This window comes from Vidua macroura, chromosome Z, assembly GCF_024509145.1.
Source record: "Vidua macroura isolate BioBank_ID:100142 chromosome Z, ASM2450914v1, whole genome shotgun sequence".
NCBI classification, from domain to species: Eukaryota; Metazoa; Chordata; class Aves; order Passeriformes; family Viduidae; genus Vidua; species Vidua macroura.
The window spans coordinates 14,070,688-14,088,226 of NC_071611.1; the positions used below are offsets into that span (position 1 = coordinate 14,070,688).

At 43.1% G+C, this 17,539-nt stretch overlaps 1 protein-coding gene across 4 annotated transcripts in view; it reads left to right on the plus strand.

Annotated features, from left to right (window-relative positions):
• Positions 1-3,089: 3,089 nt before the first annotated feature.
• The window catches only part of TLE1 (TLE family member 1, transcriptional corepressor), a 72,786-nt gene continuing 58,336 nt past the window's right edge, over positions 3,090-17,539 (plus strand). For all 4 annotated transcript variants that reach the window (XM_054003249.1, XM_054003252.1, XM_054003250.1 and 1 more), the window contains exons 1-4: positions 3,090-3,175; positions 3,735-3,835; positions 5,367-5,430; positions 5,525-5,569. In XM_054003249.1, the coding sequence (XP_053859224.1) occupies positions 3,152-3,175; positions 3,735-3,835; positions 5,367-5,430; positions 5,525-5,569 (234 nt within the window). In that variant the 5' untranslated portion in view covers positions 3,090-3,151. The remainder of the gene's footprint in view (positions 3,176-3,734; positions 3,836-5,366; positions 5,431-5,524; positions 5,570-17,539) is intronic.

Sequence of the window (17,539 nt, forward strand, 5' to 3'; positions counted from 1 at the left end):
GAAGAGCTGGGAACAGAATGCAAGATTTTAAGCTTTGCTTATGCAGGTGGAACACCAGACAAGTTTACACTCCCGTCCTGGGAACCACAATCTATCAAAGCTCACTATCAAGGGTATTTTGTCTCATCTCTCAGAAACCATTAAAGCCCACATGTTTATTTATGTGTTCCCCGGGATGCATGCACATATGCATCATATACATAAACAGAAACACACAAGCATATGTACACCTATAGGTACAGACCCCATTACATGCAGACATATACACTTACACAGACATGCACGGAGACACAGATGTATCAGTGCTCATTGACAAAACTCTGCTGTCCTGGAATGAAGTCTAAACTTTTCACTGCAGAAGACTGAGACAATTTCACTCCCTTTTGTGTTGGATGTTTTTAAGTTAATCCTGGGAATACAGAATATTCTGGGAATAATAACGGGAAATTATCACTCTGAATGAGTAAAGCTTTACTTTGATATAGCGAAACATTAGATTTCCTATCAAATATTAAACACAGAATGCTCTTTTTTTAGGATACAAGATAAAGCACAATACAATTCTAGGGAAGAAATCTGTATCTAGTAAAGGCTAGTGGGGAATTGTAAGAAAATGCAGACTGTAACATTACCCTTACTATGTTTAAATGACGCGGTTCAACACTCTAAGACCTCTTTTTAGGTAGCACACAAGTATATACCAATAGCAAAAGTGTGTATTAAGGCACTGGTTTAAGTCCAAAGGTATTTCACACTTCATTGTGGAATTCTGCTATGAATAAGGTGCTTGCTAATAGAGGATATGTTTTGATGTGTACTTCTCACTGCAAGCTATGTCACCATTTGTCATCTCCTCAACAAGCACACGCAGCCTGTGGAATTTGTTTGACCCTCATCTATCTCAAGTGGTCCTATAAACTAAAGTTATTGACAGCTTTCCTCTATCAGGCCCCTCTTAAAAAGAAGCCAGTTTTCCCCAAAGGACAAGTTCCGTCTGATCAGAGGGTCATTCCACCCAACACAGCAGTTGGCGTGCCCTGAGCCGCGCAAGCACGCGGGAGGGCTTATCCTTCCCCTCGGCGTTTTCCATGGCGCATTGTCAGCAGGTGCCACGGTACCGCCGCCGTCGTTTGGCGAACGAGGTGGGGTCGTGCGCCCGACCCACTCGCCACACTGTCAACGCGCGTCGCCGTGCGGTGTGGGGCCGGTGCGCGGCTCGGCCAGGGCGCGGTGCGGGCAGTGCGGGGCGGGCGGTGCGGAGCGCAGTGCAGGGCGGGCGGTGCGGGGCGCGGTGCGGGCAGTGCGGGGCGGGCGGTGCGGGGCGGGCGGTGCGGGGCGGGCGGTGCAGGGCGGGCGGTGTGGGGCGCGGTGCGGGCGGTGCGGGGCGCGGTGCGGGGCGGGCGGTGCGGGGCGGAGGCGCCGCGCGCAGCGGACGCGGCCGCCCCGCGCCTCCGGCGGAGGCGCCGCGCGCAGGCGCCACGCGCCCGCTGCCGGAGCCCCGCCCACCTGCGCAGGACCCCACGTTACTTTGATGGACAGCTCGGCCTCCCCGCTCTCCTTCCCGCCGACCTTCCCCGCCCCCCCGCGGCGCCGCGCTCCCCGCGCCCTCCCATTGGCCGGCTCCGAGCGCTCCCGCCGCTCCGCCGCAGAAACGCGGCCCAGCGAAAGCCGAGAGGCGGCGCGACTCCGGCTCGCGCCATTGGGCCGCGGGGCCGAGGCGCGTCACGGGCCCACGTTGGCGGCGGGGCCGGCGATTGGACGGCCGCCCCCCCGCGCGGCGGCGTGGGCGGGGCCGCGCGGCTGGTTAGCCGGCGGAGTGTGAAACCGCGTGCTAATGTAAGCGGCGCGGGCGAGCTCGGCGTGTCCAGCTCGGCCACAGCCGCGCTCGGGTCCCGCCGAGCGCCGCCCGCCAGGCCGCCGCCTCGCCTTCTCCTTTGCCCTTGGCCGGCGCGGAGGGGCCGAGGCAAAGGAAGCCGCTGGTGTTCCCGTACGCTCGGGTTCGGATTTTTCAGCTGGGAGGAACTTTATCCCGGGTCGACGAGGAGCGGCGGGCCACCGCGGAGGAGAGCGAGGATGAGGATGATGCTGCTGGTGTCGCCGCGATGTATCGCGCTCGGGGGGTTCTGGTGAGACGCGCAGCTCCCAGATACGCGCCCGCCTGTAAGAGGCTGTAGTGGTGGCTGTTGCACGAAGGAGCTTCCCGTCTGATTTGAACCTCAAACGGACGCTTACATTTCTATTTTTGTTTTTTTTTTTTTTTTTTTAATCTTCCCCAACGGGGCTGGTTGCTTGGACGTTAAGGCCAGCGAGCATCTTGAGGGGTTTGCTTTCCTTTTGTCCTGCGGACTTCTCTGCAACTAACGGAAGAGTCTGTGCTGCGTGTGTGGTACCCTTTCCTCTGCCCTCCAGCGTTTCGTGCATGTGCTATTGGAGCTGCTCCGATCGGCGACGTCTGTGCAAGAGCCCCCGCCCGCCTCCTTCCTCCTCCTCCCGTCTTCCTCCCTTGTTCATCGCTCTGTGTCTTGCCGGTGGTTTGGCCCCTGCGCCGACGCCTGTGAGCAACGCGTGCCTGCCTGGAGACTTTCTTTCGCCCCCTCGGCTTGCGACGGTCCCGCCGCGGACACTGCGATCCCCTCCCTCCGGCTGGATTTTCCCCTTTTGACAAGGGGCAGAAGAGGAGAGAGGAGTCGCCTCCGCCTGGGGTTTCCGGCCTTACAATCGCATCGACCACTGCGAGTCCGTGAAGGGGATTATTCGCTCCTGCCGAGGGGCGGCTCTTGCCTCCCCCGCGAGCCCCGTCGGGTCCCGTCCCGCCGCGCCCGGGCGTTGCGGGCGCCGCCCGCCGGTCGAAGCGCCGCCGAAAGAGCGCGGAGCGCTGGTGACCGTCCCAAGCGCGGCTCGTCCGCCTTTCCCCGGCCACCTTCAGCCCTCCTTGCAACAACAACAACAAAGGACGCCGCGGCTGGGGAATGTCCCCGCGGCGGGGGCACTGAGCCGCGCCTCGCCCCGCTGCTCGCGGCGGCGGAGGGAAGGCCGTCGGCCGGGTGTTGCCGCTCCGGTCCCCTTTGCGCACCGGGTGTGAAGCCGGGGCAGGGCGGGGAGTCTCGCCGCGAGAGCCGCGCTGCGAGGGAGACCCGCCGCGGCCGGAGCCATGTTCCCCCAGAGCCGGCACCCCGTAAGTATGGCTTGGGCCGCCGGTCCGGGGCGCGGGGCGAGGACCGAGCGCACCTCGGTTGCTCGGCTGGAGCCTGGGGGGAGGGAGAGGAAGGTGCCCTCACAAGTTCATTCTCTCCGGGATCGAGCGGCTACTCCTGCCTGCCGGAGCGGCCCCCAATACTTTTTGTTGCGTGGGCAACTTATTTGCCTTGGGAAGGACGGCGGGGGGTCGCCGCCGGGCCAGGCAGCATCCGCCGAGCACAGCGCCCGGAATGGGGCTGGCAGTGCCTCTGCGGCGGGGGTCGGCGGGGAGGAGCCGGCACTTCCCGCTTTCGTGTAGACGGCAGCGGCAGGAGCGGGTGGGTCGGATCTGGAGGGCGGTTAACCTCGGTCCCACCGCAGATGAGGGACGGGAAGGTGGGTAACACCGCAGCGCCCCGGGGCGGGGACGGACCGGGCCGGGCGCTTTCTCTCTCCGTCCGGCTCGGCCGCGATGGACAGTGCCGCCTCCTCTTCCTCGCGGGGCGGCCGCGCAGTATCTGAACGTGCATCTCTCTCCCGTGCCGCCACCGCGCCAGACTCCGCACCAGGCTGCGGGCCAGCCTTTCAAATTCACCATCCCGGAGTCGCTGGACCGCATCAAAGAAGAGTTCCAGTTCCTCCAGGCGCAGTACCACAGGTGAGCGCCGGCGGGCCGCCCCGGGACCAGGGACTACCGCCCGGTCCCCAGCCGGGCGCGGGGGGCTGCACCGAACGGGCGCGTCCAGGCGGTGGCGTGCGGCGTCGCGGCAGCCCCCGCGCGGGCAGCCCCGGTCCGCGGCCGGACGCGGGCTTCCGGGTGGACTGGGCGCATACGGAGAGACAGCCCTGCCCTGCGCGGGCCCGTGCTCCCCGGGCAGCTGCGAAAGCTGAACTGAGCGTTCGGCACCTCTGTGCATTTTAAAAAATACACTATTGTCTTGGGAACCCGTATGTGGAGGGGTCATTTCAGTGTGTCACAAGAAGACTTGCGCCGGTTCTGTGGCACAACGCGTTAAGGAGGCTACTTCTCATGTTTGCTCATTTGTGTGTGGTGTTAATGCATGAATTAATAAAATGCCAGCGTCCTGTGGTTAAGAGCCAGGGAGGACGGTTAAACCACAAAAGTACTCAGAGGAGTAACACAAAGTTTAGCAGAATCCATGGAAGTTGCGGGATGCACTCCTCGTTGCTGCTCTGCCCTTCAGAAGTTCTTTGTGGGTTTGTGCTTGCTGCTGAGGTCCTTTCAGAGATTTAGGGTACAAGTTCTTTTTGACCCTGGGCATCTGGTGTTAAGGAGCATTAATCTTCATTGATTTTGTACTTATGTGCACCTGGAATATTTGGAGAGAAGTAAAAGCTTTACAGGCTACTCAGTCAGAAATTGCTTGGTTTTAGTTATGCTTCCTCTTCCTTTACCTATGATACTGTAGTGTTAACTTGCTTAAGCCATTTATTGCTTAAGAAATACAATTTAACCTCTAAATATCTGGCTTTGTAGTTATGAGTGAAAAATACTACTTGTACACTAACTGTTCCATCGGATGCTCACAAGTATCATTTAAAAAAATCAGTTTGATAGAAAACAAAGGGAACATTGAGGCTCGTGGTGAAAGTAGTCAGAATTATATCATGGTTTGTGATGAGACTTGCAAATGCAACTTACTTCTTTTTATGAAAACAAAAATGGAAAAGAAACTTGCCAGTAAATGATAGTCAGAATTACCAGTTTTCAAGCACTGGCCGAGGTAACGTTTGCTAGAATGTATTTAAGGTAAGAATTATACTCAAGTTGTAATTGTAAATGTGAGTGGTGTTACTTGGCAGTCATTTACTAAATGCTGTATAGAAAGAACTGCCTCTATTTTTATCTTTTTTACTCCTGAGAAGTACTTACAGGAAATTCAGATCCTATTCTAACTTGTAAGTCAGCATTTAATAGCAGCTCTTTGTCAAAGTAGGAAGAGTGGATGTGTTTAGGTCCTGTAGACATTTCAGGCCTCATACAGCACTCATGAAATGTTCTTTAAATTTCTTCTTTGGCCTTTTTATTTCAAGTATGATTAAGTCTTTCTATATTGCAAGTCAGTTTGAGTTTTTTTTTAATTAGTAACTTCTGTCAAAATACAAATAGGGAGGGTAGATGCCAAAAAAAACCGACATGTTACATTAAAGCATGATCTATTTTGTAGCCTTAAATTGGAATGTGAGAAACTGGCAAGCGAAAAGACGGAAATGCAGAGGCATTATGTAATGGTAAGTATATTTGTTTTTATCTTTATTTCAGTGAATATCTCCTAATACAATGTAAGTCAGCTTAAGAAAATAATGTATGCTCATTTATTTGCAGTACTATGAAATGTCGTATGGATTAAACATTGAAATGCACAAACAGGTAAGACAGTTTGTTTTCTAAGCCGCAAAATCTGCAGTCTGTCTGGTGCATTTAAATGTAGCTGTGCTGTTTATGCTCAGATGACGGTATTGTGTCTGAATCAATAGCCTGATTTGTAGCCTGATTAGTAGTCTTTTGCCTACCTCCTATTAGATGAGGTGTAGATTAGGTTAAGCAGCAGCACCTTTTTTGGTATTGGTTCTGAAAGGCTTTGGCATAAGTAGGACAGATCTTGTAGCTGTGATTTTAAAAATGCAGTTCAGTACTTTACAAGTTTGAGGTTTTTTGGGTTGGGGTTTTTTTTTGTTTGTTTGTTTTGTTACTGGTAGAGGTGCTGACATGTAGAACTGATCCTGTGTCTGTGTAGCATATGTAGTCATAGTTACTCAAATCCCTGCCTTATAAAGGTATGAAGAGATTAGTGACTTGGAAAGCTCTAGTTATGACTATGAGTTTGCAAGTTCCCATAAAATTCACACTTATGGCCACTATAATGGTGAATAAAAAGAGTATTGAACTGGAACAAGACACTAAGGACCTCATAAGAGAAGAAAAGCTAAATGATTGCACAGCCCAGAGGACCCTCAATTGAGTAGTCATTGTCTGCCAAATAAAGCATTAATGGCAGGGTGTAAGTATTCTGTAGATATGCTGACATTCACTTTTTCATCAAGATGCTAGTACAATAAGTCTTTCAGAAATCGATGGCCTCTTAAAAAAATTATCATTAGATGAAGTTGCACAGTTGGACACATTTCAAAGTGCAACAATACAATTCTTTCTTGATGTGTATGTGCTATTTCATCTAAAACTCTTGTTTCATTAAATTAAAGAGCATGGCTGACCGGCTAGGGCACAGCGAAGAAATTGATTAGTTCAGGCTTCAGATCTTCAGTATATTCAAAGACATTCATTAAGCAAGTGAGTTACAGAGTTGAATTTTGCTTTTGTAACTCTGAACTCTTTGAATTTTTTTTTTTTTTTTTTTTTTTTTTTTTTTTTTTTTTTTTTTTTGTTGTTTGTTTTGTTTTCCCCTAAAAATACCATATTTGGTAGGATGGGATTGTAATTCCATGATAGCTTTCTATCTGCAAATCTGGGTAGGTATTCTTTAGGTTTTGGAGAGTTTTTGCTTGTTTCAATTCAAAACGCTGTTAAAAGAAGTAACACAAAGTTTACCAGAATCCATGGAAGTTGCGGGATGCACTCCTTGTTGCTGCTCTGCCCTTCAGAAGTTTTTTTTTTTTTTTTAAATAATGCACCAAATAACCAGATGGAACAGCAAGCTTAGTATTTGACTTGGTTCTGTATTGTAGCTTAACAACTGTTCTTGTGGCTTGTGTTTTAGAAGAATGTCAGTTTTTTTGTGAGGTGAGATGATTTTTCATACCTTTGTGCTTTCAAGATTTTTTCTTGCATTTTTTCTCTTCAACTTCTTGGCATACTTTAACCTGTGAGGAAGCCAGTATCTGTATAGGAAGATAATTTGCTGCAAAATGGATGTTATTTTCAGGAGCTCTTTGAAGAGAATGTGTGATTTCAGTTAGTGTACTAGGAATTAACTTTAAATAAAATCAATTAAACCCACAGGATTAAAGTGGGTGAGAACTAAGGTTCCCACTTTGACCTTAACATATGTATAAAGGTTTAATGTCCTCTATGTATGGCAATTAGAATTATGTACCCAGTAGGCGGTGGTACTTCGGAAGCTTTTAAGATTTATGACAGCATTATATCTGTGTTAGCTGTAGCTGAGGAGAGTAGTGCACACTTGCTCTGTGCATGCTGTTAAGAAAATAATAGGCTTTTGAAGGTATAAATACATTTCTCTGGATGTGAGTCTCAGATACTATGCTTTTACATGTTAAGTAATTCTAATTTCTGGTAAACATAGCACCTCCATGTTAAAGGTTATTGATTTAGATGCCTCCAGTGAGGATGCCAAATGGTGTTGCAGTTCAGTATGTAGGTGGCCTTTGATTACAGGAAGCAAAAAAAAAAAAAAATCCTAACAATGACATTCTTCTGAATTTCCACTGCTAACGATAAGTTCTGAGGAGTCTTTTGACAGATAGTAATCATAATTCTTATTAACTGGTGACGTCTACCCCCAAGGGTGTAGCCAGGCTCAAATTGATGCTTTTTGCTGGCTGATCACCAGCATGGCCTAAGTGCTCATTATGTTGTAGAAAGGGCCTTTGGAGCTCTCATTACGTTTGACAGGAATTCTCTCTAGGGGGAAACTGGGCATTAGCTCGACTCCTGACAGGCTGAAATGATTCCTGCTTTATGGCTTATAACCAAATGCTAGCAAGGCATCATCAGGGGACACGAAAAATTGTCATTTCTGACAACATCTTTGTTACTGGAAAATGCAGTGATGGAGAAACTTTCCAGTGAACAAGCTTTAACATTTTTAAGGTCTTCCTCCTGTTTAGATGCTGTACTTGCTCTGTGTGAAACTCTTCAGAGTGCTTGGGCTGCTGTTTGAAAAACAAAATTACACTGCAGCAGAGTTTATTTATGGAGTGTGGTGTGTACATCACTGTTAAGGTACAGTCACTTAGATAAAATTAAGTACTTGCAGTTAGCCTGCATGTAAATGAGTTTGAGTTCTTGTGCTGATGGATTTGTGTCAGCAGTTCTGTTTTTGTTTAATTTAGTTATCAGTTATAATTTAACTAAAATAAAGTTAGTCAAGACTTGAATGTTGTTATAAGTGGACTTAACTGAGGTGAACTTTGCATACATGAACGGCAGACCTTTTCACTTGAATATGTTGCATTTAAGTCCAGAAATGGCCACAGAAAGGCTTTCCTCTCAAATTTAACTTCGGCCCTTTGCAGCGTTTAACTGCGTGATGTTTGCTTAAATCAAGGTGTTACTGTGTTTCAACCTGCTGGCTGAATAGTGATCAGGAAATAATCTTTGTGACACATTTTTGTCTGGTTTAGACTCAGTTTTGTTTGTTTCCTTCTTTTTCTGCATAGGCTTTTAAACTTCTTTAAGAATTCCAGAGATTTTTTTTATTAAGAGCATGTTTTATGTAGACACACTGTATTCGTAGAAATTATTTTAAGGGGTATAGTTACTGACCAAGTTTTGCATCCCTGAAACAGAAACAACCACCTGAGGATTTGTTTAGGTAGGATGCGTGTTGATTTAGATGTTGTTTTCATATGTGTCAAGACAGAATGAATAAGAACTTTGTGTGGTCGTCAGTTTCTTTTCTATGTTATACTGTCCAAGTGAGATTTTCCCCAGTGTGACATCTGTGGCTGGCAAAGCAGATGAATCAACTGCTAGTGCCAAGATGAAGAGTTGGTTGGGTATTAAAAATCCTGCTGTACTTAGAGTTGCTGCCCTTGGCTCCTAGGGCACTGCATCTTTATTTTCGCCAGCTCTGCTTGTCATCTTCTGTCATAAGTCAAAAGATAAGGTTTCCTGTGCATTTAATGTCTGGATTGGTTACGTGCAGGATTATCTTTTGTTCATTGGCAGGCAGCCACAGGAAAAAAAAAAATTCGGCAGTGCTAAACCAAGTGCTAGACTTATAAACTACTGCAGTGTCTGGGTTTCTGCTATCCCAACAGTTATAGCAAGGTTTCCTTCTCTTTGGGTGGGTCTTTTTGATCTCTGTGACCTGCCTGGAGGCAGTCCTGTCATTCAGTAGTTTGCCTGTTGTAGAAAAGTATACAAACTCTAAAGCTGCATTGTGTTAACCAGTTACACACGAGTTACATGTCTGTTTTATCCTGGACTGTTCTGTGGAATCATTTCTAATGCTTCATGGCAAAGGACAAAGTCTTCTAATGATATCTCATTAGAACATCAGTCTTCAGGAGAGGGTTAAACAGGAGGGAATTAAGAAGCTTAGTTAGCTCTCTGCAGCTCTTGAGTAGGATGGCTTTGCTGTTGAAAAGGATTTAAAGATAAATTAATTTTCTTCTTTTTCCCTACGTTTTAATTACTGGAATGAAAAACTCCTTAAGGTTTTGGTGGTGTGCAGTGAATGTTTCAAGAGCACTTTACAGTTGACACAGCCACAAAAGACATGCAGAAGCTGTTTTTATTTAAAAGAGAAAATTGTGGGATTGATTGTGACAGTATTTTTCTCTGAAAAAATGGTACTTATTCTACAAATATTTGGTTTCTAAATGAGTGCAGTTGTGTCAGCAGCCTAGCTATTTCAACCACAAATAGAGTTACCAGTTTTAAAGAGGAGAAAAGACTAGAGTAATTACCTCAGCTTTCGTGACTTTTGAACCATGTTTCAAGCTTGAGGCCAACATTATTGTGAAGGAGTTATCTGACAGATTCAGGGCACTGTGAAGTACATCTCCATGTGGCTTTCACATAACCATGTTGTCAGATACCATCTATTATGTCACCTCCATATAGAACTTAATTCAAAAGTGTGTCAGAGTGTAAACACTGTACATATGTTAAATAGGGTCTGATCATCTCTCATTTTAGACTTAGTCTACCAGATTTCAGATTCCTCACAGAGCCATAGTGAGGAACGCTATTCCTACCAGCTACAATGTTATATTTCCCTTGCATTTCTGGAACTTGCATTGCAACATCTGTTGATGTACTTTGTGTATTTGTTCAGTTGGAGGGAAGGAAAAAAGAGTCCTGGTAACTTTAGGAGGGGAGGTACTTTCTGAATGTGCAATATCCTTTTCTCACAACAGATTCTGTGGGGAAAACTTAATGGTTTTCCTCCTTCTGCTGGTTGTTATACAAAATCAAACTGAGCATCTGAATTGCCTTTTGTCCCTCTCTACTTAAGTGTTTGCAGCAAAGTGCTAAAATTGCAGTGTCTCTTATGCAAAATGGAAAATTAGGATCCTTTACACTTGATAGATCACCACTGGCATACAGTAAAAGCCTTTAAAACCAATTTTGGATCAACTGGCACTTATCAGAAGACTGCACAGTACCTACTTTAAAAATGATAACAGCTTTGAATGGAACTAATGAAATTACTTTTCAACTTGAGGTAAGATTTAGGGACATCTAATGGCAATTCTGTCAAACACTACTATTGTCACATTCTGCATTACATTTCTTAGTTGGATTCCTAAACAATAGTTGCTTACATAGTTCCTCTCACAAAGGGGAAAAACAAAGGAAGGGAGAGTTCATAGTTTTGTCCACATTTAATTGTCAAAACAGCTAGTTTAACAGATTAGTCCTTATGATTACTTGGGGGCTATGGCTTTTAAAGTTCTTGCAAGCTGATCCCATAGTCAACCTGAATTTGCAACCTGTGTTCTTGTAAGTATCAAATTTCTACTTAATACAGTTTTCTGGAGGTAATATTGCATGACATGTCAGGGCAACACTTTCTAGTGTTTGACCTGCCCTTATTGTGAAGAATTTTATCCTTCACCAACTAGGAGTTTGCCTTTCCGCACTGGTAACCATTGTATGCCTTTTGTTCTTCTATTGTGCACCTCTGAGAAGGAGCTGACATAGTCCTTTCATAATCGCTTCTTTTTCAGCAATGAGGTCTTGTCTCCCCATTAATCCTCTTCTTGAAGCTGATAAAATCTATTTTCTCCCTGTTATGATGTGTGCTATGAGTGCCTTATCATCTTACTGGTGATACTTAGAGACTTGCTCCAGTTCAGCAGCATCTTTCTTCTTGCCAAACAAGGGGAACAGAAAGGGGAATTATTTCAATCAGCCAGTTGGTTACAGTCATTCTCCTATGTCTTCACATGAGGTGTAGCCTTTATCAGCACATGAGTGTGGGGCTGATACATATTCAACTTGGTCTCCAGAGCCCTCCTCTGCAAAACTGCTTACTAGTGTGTTTCCACCATTGCTGTGCTGTTATGAGGAGAAAGTTGTTCCTGATTTAGAACAACTCCCCACCTTTGTTTGCTTTGAACCTGGTTTTCCACTGTCTTTATTAGATGGTCACTGCTTCTCAAGACAGAAGCTGTTGAGAGCTAGCTGCGTTTTCAATGGAGTCAAAATGTTAAACCTCTTGCAGCCCATCTGTGTTGACTCCTTTTCAGGTTGGGCACTCCCAGCTTAAACAATTGTGAAGCTTTCTTTGGTCACTTTCTTTGCTTTTCACTCAACCTTTTAAAATTTTTAACTTAGACTTTTGAAAAAGGGAAATAGTACTATATGCACCTCTCAGGATTCTGGTGAATGAGATTTGTAATACCACCTTTTTCTGTTTTCTGGATGGTTTTTGTTTGGGTCTTTTTTTTTAATTTTTATTTCTTCTTCAGTAAAATTTCCAAGTTTTTCCTTTTGATTGTCATGAAATACTGAACTGCTGGAGGCTCCTTTCACATTTGAGTTCTTGATCATGAATGATAATTGTAAGCTCAAGAACCATCATTTTACATGGCTAGGGATGTCTACTCCTATTGTGTGTAAATCTTGGTTATGTACAATTGTTTCATTGCCCATTTACTCTTGTAAGGTCTTTTTAGCCTTTGCTTTTACTTTCTTACCGATAAAATAATGTATTTCTATTTCCTTGCAACCTTTGTATTTACTTTCTTTCTAATTCTTTTATGGAGCAAGTTTTCTTACTCGCTGCTTGCTCTCCTTTCCAGGCTGTGCTGCTGATCATATTAGTAAAGCAGATTGCAGCAAAGGCTCCTGTGAAACTCCACTGGTGAACTGTTTCTGGCATAGTGCTGAAGGTGATTGAAAACTGAATTACAGCTTGCTGAAATTGAGTTTAATCTTAACCAAATGCTAGTTAAATCTGGTTAGACTTAAAAATCAGTTATTTCCTGAGGTTGTCTCTTTTAAGAAAGAAGCCCTAGTGCTGCACAAACAAACAAAAACCTCCAACAAAACAAAATTTTAAAATACTACAACCCTGTGAAATAATGCTGTAAGCCTTTTTTGATTCCAATTTCCCTTGGACGTATTTTGAGTATATTTTCAAGTTAGAGATTTTAATATTGTTTCCATAGGTTTATATGAATCTTGACAACATCAAGGTGGGTGGGCTGTTTGGGTTTCTTTTGTTTTGAGTGTTGAGTCTTATTTCAGTTGTCAGCAAGCCTACTTATAAAAAACACTTTCTAGTATGGGGAAATCAGTTCAGGAAATTAATGTGTTTGGTGAGTGTCCCTGAACTTTTTTATGATGATAATAGTCTGTATCTAATGAGAAATTGCAGAGTGTATTAGAAGAGTCTAGTTACTAACTGGGGATTGGCTAAGTTGCTCCCACCTTTTCTTTATGTTCTAAAGAGCATTTGTTCTTTGTGGACAAATTAGCACTGATGATTAAATTACAGATTAAAGTTCTTTGAGGGCTGTTAGGTAAGCTTTGTGTCAGGGCTGCCTGTCTGAAAGTATTTTGTACTTCCTACATGAGCTGAACAGCTAACTAGCCTTTTTGGCTATGTGATAACAGAACAGAAAACTGATGTTAAATTGTGTTTTGGTTTAAGACTTCTTCGTTTGTTTGGGTTTTTGGATTTTTTTTTGTCCCCCTCCCTCAGCAACATGGATGTTCTCTTTTTTCTGTTTGGTCTTTTTTTTCTTTGTCTTGAAGCTTTTTGATGTTTAAACAGTTGGTCAAAGCAACTTACTTGTAAGGTGACCAGTCACTGTATTGACAAGAACAGGCACAATAGAAAACTGCATTAGGAGGCAAGCCGTTGGGATTTGCAGTAAATATATTACAGAACACAAGTGCATTGCCGATACTGCTTGTTTAGCAGTTTGCAAGGGCAATGGTAGTATGGATTTTTGAATTAGAAGGGAAGGACTGATCTTTCTGTGTGCTGGAACATCTAGTTGATGGCTGAGGATAAAATTGATTTAGTGAACAAAATGCTGCCATCTCTATTTGTGCCATTTTAAAGGCTTCTATGGATTAGCAAGCGAAAACAAAAGATAGCTTTCATTTTGGAGAATGGGATCAGGAATGGGTATGCTTGCTGAGCTGCATCTTGATAAGACATTAAGTCTATGAGAACCTGCTTTTGTTAGCTCAAGAAAAAGAAAGAACATCTGAAACTGGGTGGGTTTTATAATCTGTGGAAATTTATGAATTTATTTTTAAATGTTCTGAACCCCTTGAAATGCTGTGCTCTCTGCTTCAAGATATGATGTTCTCAACTTCTAGTGTAGAAATTTGAATTAAGCTGGGGAGAAGGGATGAAAACCCTACACTTTTTTTGGGAAAAATTACTTACAGAAAGATTATTCTTTTGTACTTCTGCTTCAACAGTTCCTATTTACAACAAAGTTCTTTGTTTTGCTAAAAAAAAGGTTATTCATCTTTCTTTAAGGTGTAAGGGTGTAATGCCATTCTGAATTTCTATTGCTGTAAAATATTGTTGCAAAATTTCTATTGCTGTAAAAGGGCTGGTTATAAGCTTTCCAGCCATTACTTTTCAGACAGTAAACTAGGCTAGCTGTCTGTGGCCTCAAATGGTGATTATAAATTGTCAGTTAAATAAAGGCAAAATTTTCAACAAGACCTATGGAAAGCTTTTAGGTTGTTTATTCAAACTGAAATATAAACTCTGGAATTATGTCACTAGCAGAGACGTAGTGCCTTCCTGTGTCCTCCTAGCAGGATCAACTATACCAGTGCCATTGCTGATAGGATGCTTGTTCTATCTGTTAGCAAAGACTTCAACAGTAGTGGCAACCCTCAAGCTCTTCAGGTAGCAGATTACTTTTATGTCCTTGCTGTTGAAGTGCTTCTTCAGTTACAATTTCAGTCTTTCCTGTTGTAGCTTCAGCTCTTTAGTATGCATTTTCTTCACCCTGGATAAGGAGAGCAAATCATTCCCCTGCCTTCCAGAACCATGCTGCATACCTTTAAAGTCGAGTGTTCATTCTCTGAATGGTGTTGCCCAGCTGAAGTACAGTACTCCAGGGGAAGAAATGCCGTCCTGAGTAGCATAGAAGGTTTACTTACAATACGGCTTACTGTGGTGGCAGCCTTTTCTGCAACAGCCTGCTATTGACTTATGTTCAACTTCTGATCCTCTGTGACTGAGAGATTCATTCCTAAGGCCCATTATTTCCTTTTCTTTTATTTTCCTGTCTGGGCATGCTATGGACCTTTATCCCTGTCCTTTTTTCTTTTCAGTCCATTTTTCCTTTCACTGTAAAGTGAGTTCTGAAGCTATTCTCTAGCATATTCTGTCTTTCTCAGCTTGAAACTCTTTGCAAATTGAGGATTAGGGTAAATAGGAAGAGACCTTTATGCTTGTTAGTGGGAAATACTAAAAAATACTGGACCTCTCATGAATGCAGAACTTCTTAGTTTTGAAAAAAAACTCCAAATGATTTTATCTGTACATGGTTTAATAATCAAGCAGTTTTGTCCTTGTCCCCATGAAGTTTTTGCTGTGCCGCTACTGTTTCTAATAATGCTATGACTGTCAGATTCTTAGCAAAGATCTTAGTTAACTCCGTCTATCTCTGTCTCTCTTATCTGTAGTTACTTTACCTTTTTAGACTTTGCATAATTCTGATGTTTTCTGCTGAAAAATATTTCTGAGTTGTGTTTATTTATGGCACTTTTGTCTATTTTTGTCTATTGAAATGCAATTTAGATTGTCTTTTTACTATTGTTTCTATTCTGCAAGCAACAGTATATATATAAAAATAATAAAATGGGTAAGGAATTTACTGTCATGTTCCCAAAGTTTTGCTGAAAGATTTGTGAGCCTTTATCCCTTCACAGTGAAAATACCCATTATGTTCACCTTCCTTGCAAATCCTGTGTGGTGGGTAGTTCCACTAGTTACTATCAAAGGAGCTGTCAGTCCTCTTAACTTGTTATCCATTAGTGAGTCATCTGATGGCACCTGAAGTATTGATATGAATAAGTGTTTAAATTGTTTTTCTGACTTGATAGATTTTTGAAACTGAGCTGTGACTATACTAAGTATTTTAAAGTGGTGAAACCTCATTTAGACTAGTACATGTGACTTAGTTGGTATGCCTACTTTGGTAGTTATTTCTAAAGTCTGATTGTTGCATAATGATTTTATTTCTCCCCCCCGCCCCCCCCACCATAATTCAGACCCTCATCTTAATATTTCTCGTTTGTTGGATGGCATACTTACTGTTCTAGTAAATAAATTCTAATCTTACTGCTATTACAGTCTTACTTGAATGTTGATAAGGACAGAATCCTGACTGGGAGCTTTGTTATTGACTTGCATACTGTAAATGTATGGTGCTTGGTTTGAGAAACTTTATGCTCTAATTTTTTAGAAACTTATTCCAGGTACTTCTCCAGCTATGCAAGAGCTTTGACTTTCTACTGCCATTCCAATCAAGTGGCTCAGTGTGACAAGTACCGAAAATATATTTGCAAAAATTCCAGTGTGGCTTATGGGAGTGAGAGCAAAATAGGAAATAGCTTTAAAATAACATCCTAAACTAAATGAAGAGCCACTGGTGCTCTTTCCTGGTAGGAGTGTAGCAGTTAGGGTTATACTTTTTATGCTTTTTTTATAATTCTGGGCTCTCCTCCTTATTACTGTGTAGTGCAGTGTTGCTTAGTTGTCCAGGGTAAATCAGGTTCTTAGTGACCTTAAAGATATTGCAGCAAAGTGTTCTGGATAATTTTGGAGACCATGCTGCTTATAGAGCACTATAACAACTCATTAGAGCATAGTCAGATGAGAAGAGGGAAACTCATTGATAGCTTATGTTCCTCCCAAAAACCTCTTGGTTCTCCTAATACTTTGGGCTATTCTCCTACTGGATGGATGTCTGCTGTGAGTTTATTTAGCTACCTGATGTAGTGGTCTACCAAGCTGGTTCTTTCCCAGTTTATATTATAGTAATGTGTTCTTCCTGATTAGTTGTTGAGATGTTTGGCAGGTCTCTAGATGTCTGCAATATGGTTCAATAAATTGTGTCCCTGGAGGCAAAGGTGGCAAAGACCTCTTCTGGATTGGAGTCAGCCTTTGATTCTCTCAGCATCTCTTGGAATATAAATAAAAGTGGGAACTCTGTGTCCTGGAAAACAGCTTGAAAGTAAAACAAAGCTGTGCACTCACTTAAGAGATTTAAATACTTCTGTGTGCATTTAAGGTTAGCTTAGGCTTGGAAACTAAACAATGGAACTAAAATTTAGATAAACACACCTTTTGTAGTTGTGAGTGCTTAAGCAAGATGGGCTGAAGTTAGATTAAAGGAGAAATGTGGTAACTGCCCTCTTTAGCCAAGTTTAAGAAGAGTCTTGACATAGTGAAGATATGTGAAAGGAGCACTTCGACATCCTGACAACAGATTCTTTGTTGCCAGTTGGCTTTGTTTCAACAGGATTTACAGCTGTAAATGGGATGGGCAGTTGTGTACAGTGGTTCATTGAGAGTTACACACAGCCTCTCTCTATTTTTATAAAGCATTGAAATTAGACATCTGAAATATATTGAATGGGATCCAAATCTGTAGTAGATATTTGGCAAGTGTAGCTGTTGTCTTATGCATCATATGTAGCTTATGTTGAAATTATTGTGACCCTTCTGTAATTTAAATGAACATCTCAGATAAAAGTAGTTTAGGTACTGAATTAAAGCTCTCTAATTTAGCTTTGGAAACTATGTGGCATTCTGTGGCTTTATAATTTTGAATTTTTATTCTGTTAATAATTCTGCTACTTTTTCCTTTCCCTACTCCCACTTGAAATATGGTGATCTTTGGTTTTTTTCAGTGCTAAAGATTTTTCATCCCAGTCTTCTGGGATTTTAATATCATTTTGTGAGTGACTGATCTCACAATTAAAATGAGTAGTACAAATGTGGGGCAGAAGGAAAACGGTATTTATTAATTACATGTCATGCTAAATTGAAGTTTGTGCCCAAAATACAGAGATTATTTCTGTTGCTGAAATGAATGGTACCCATTGCTTCTTGTCAGATTGAATATCAAGTATCTTTTGAGAATAAACCATCTCATTCCTTCCTATTGGTGAGAGTATTAGTGACGACAGTGTTTA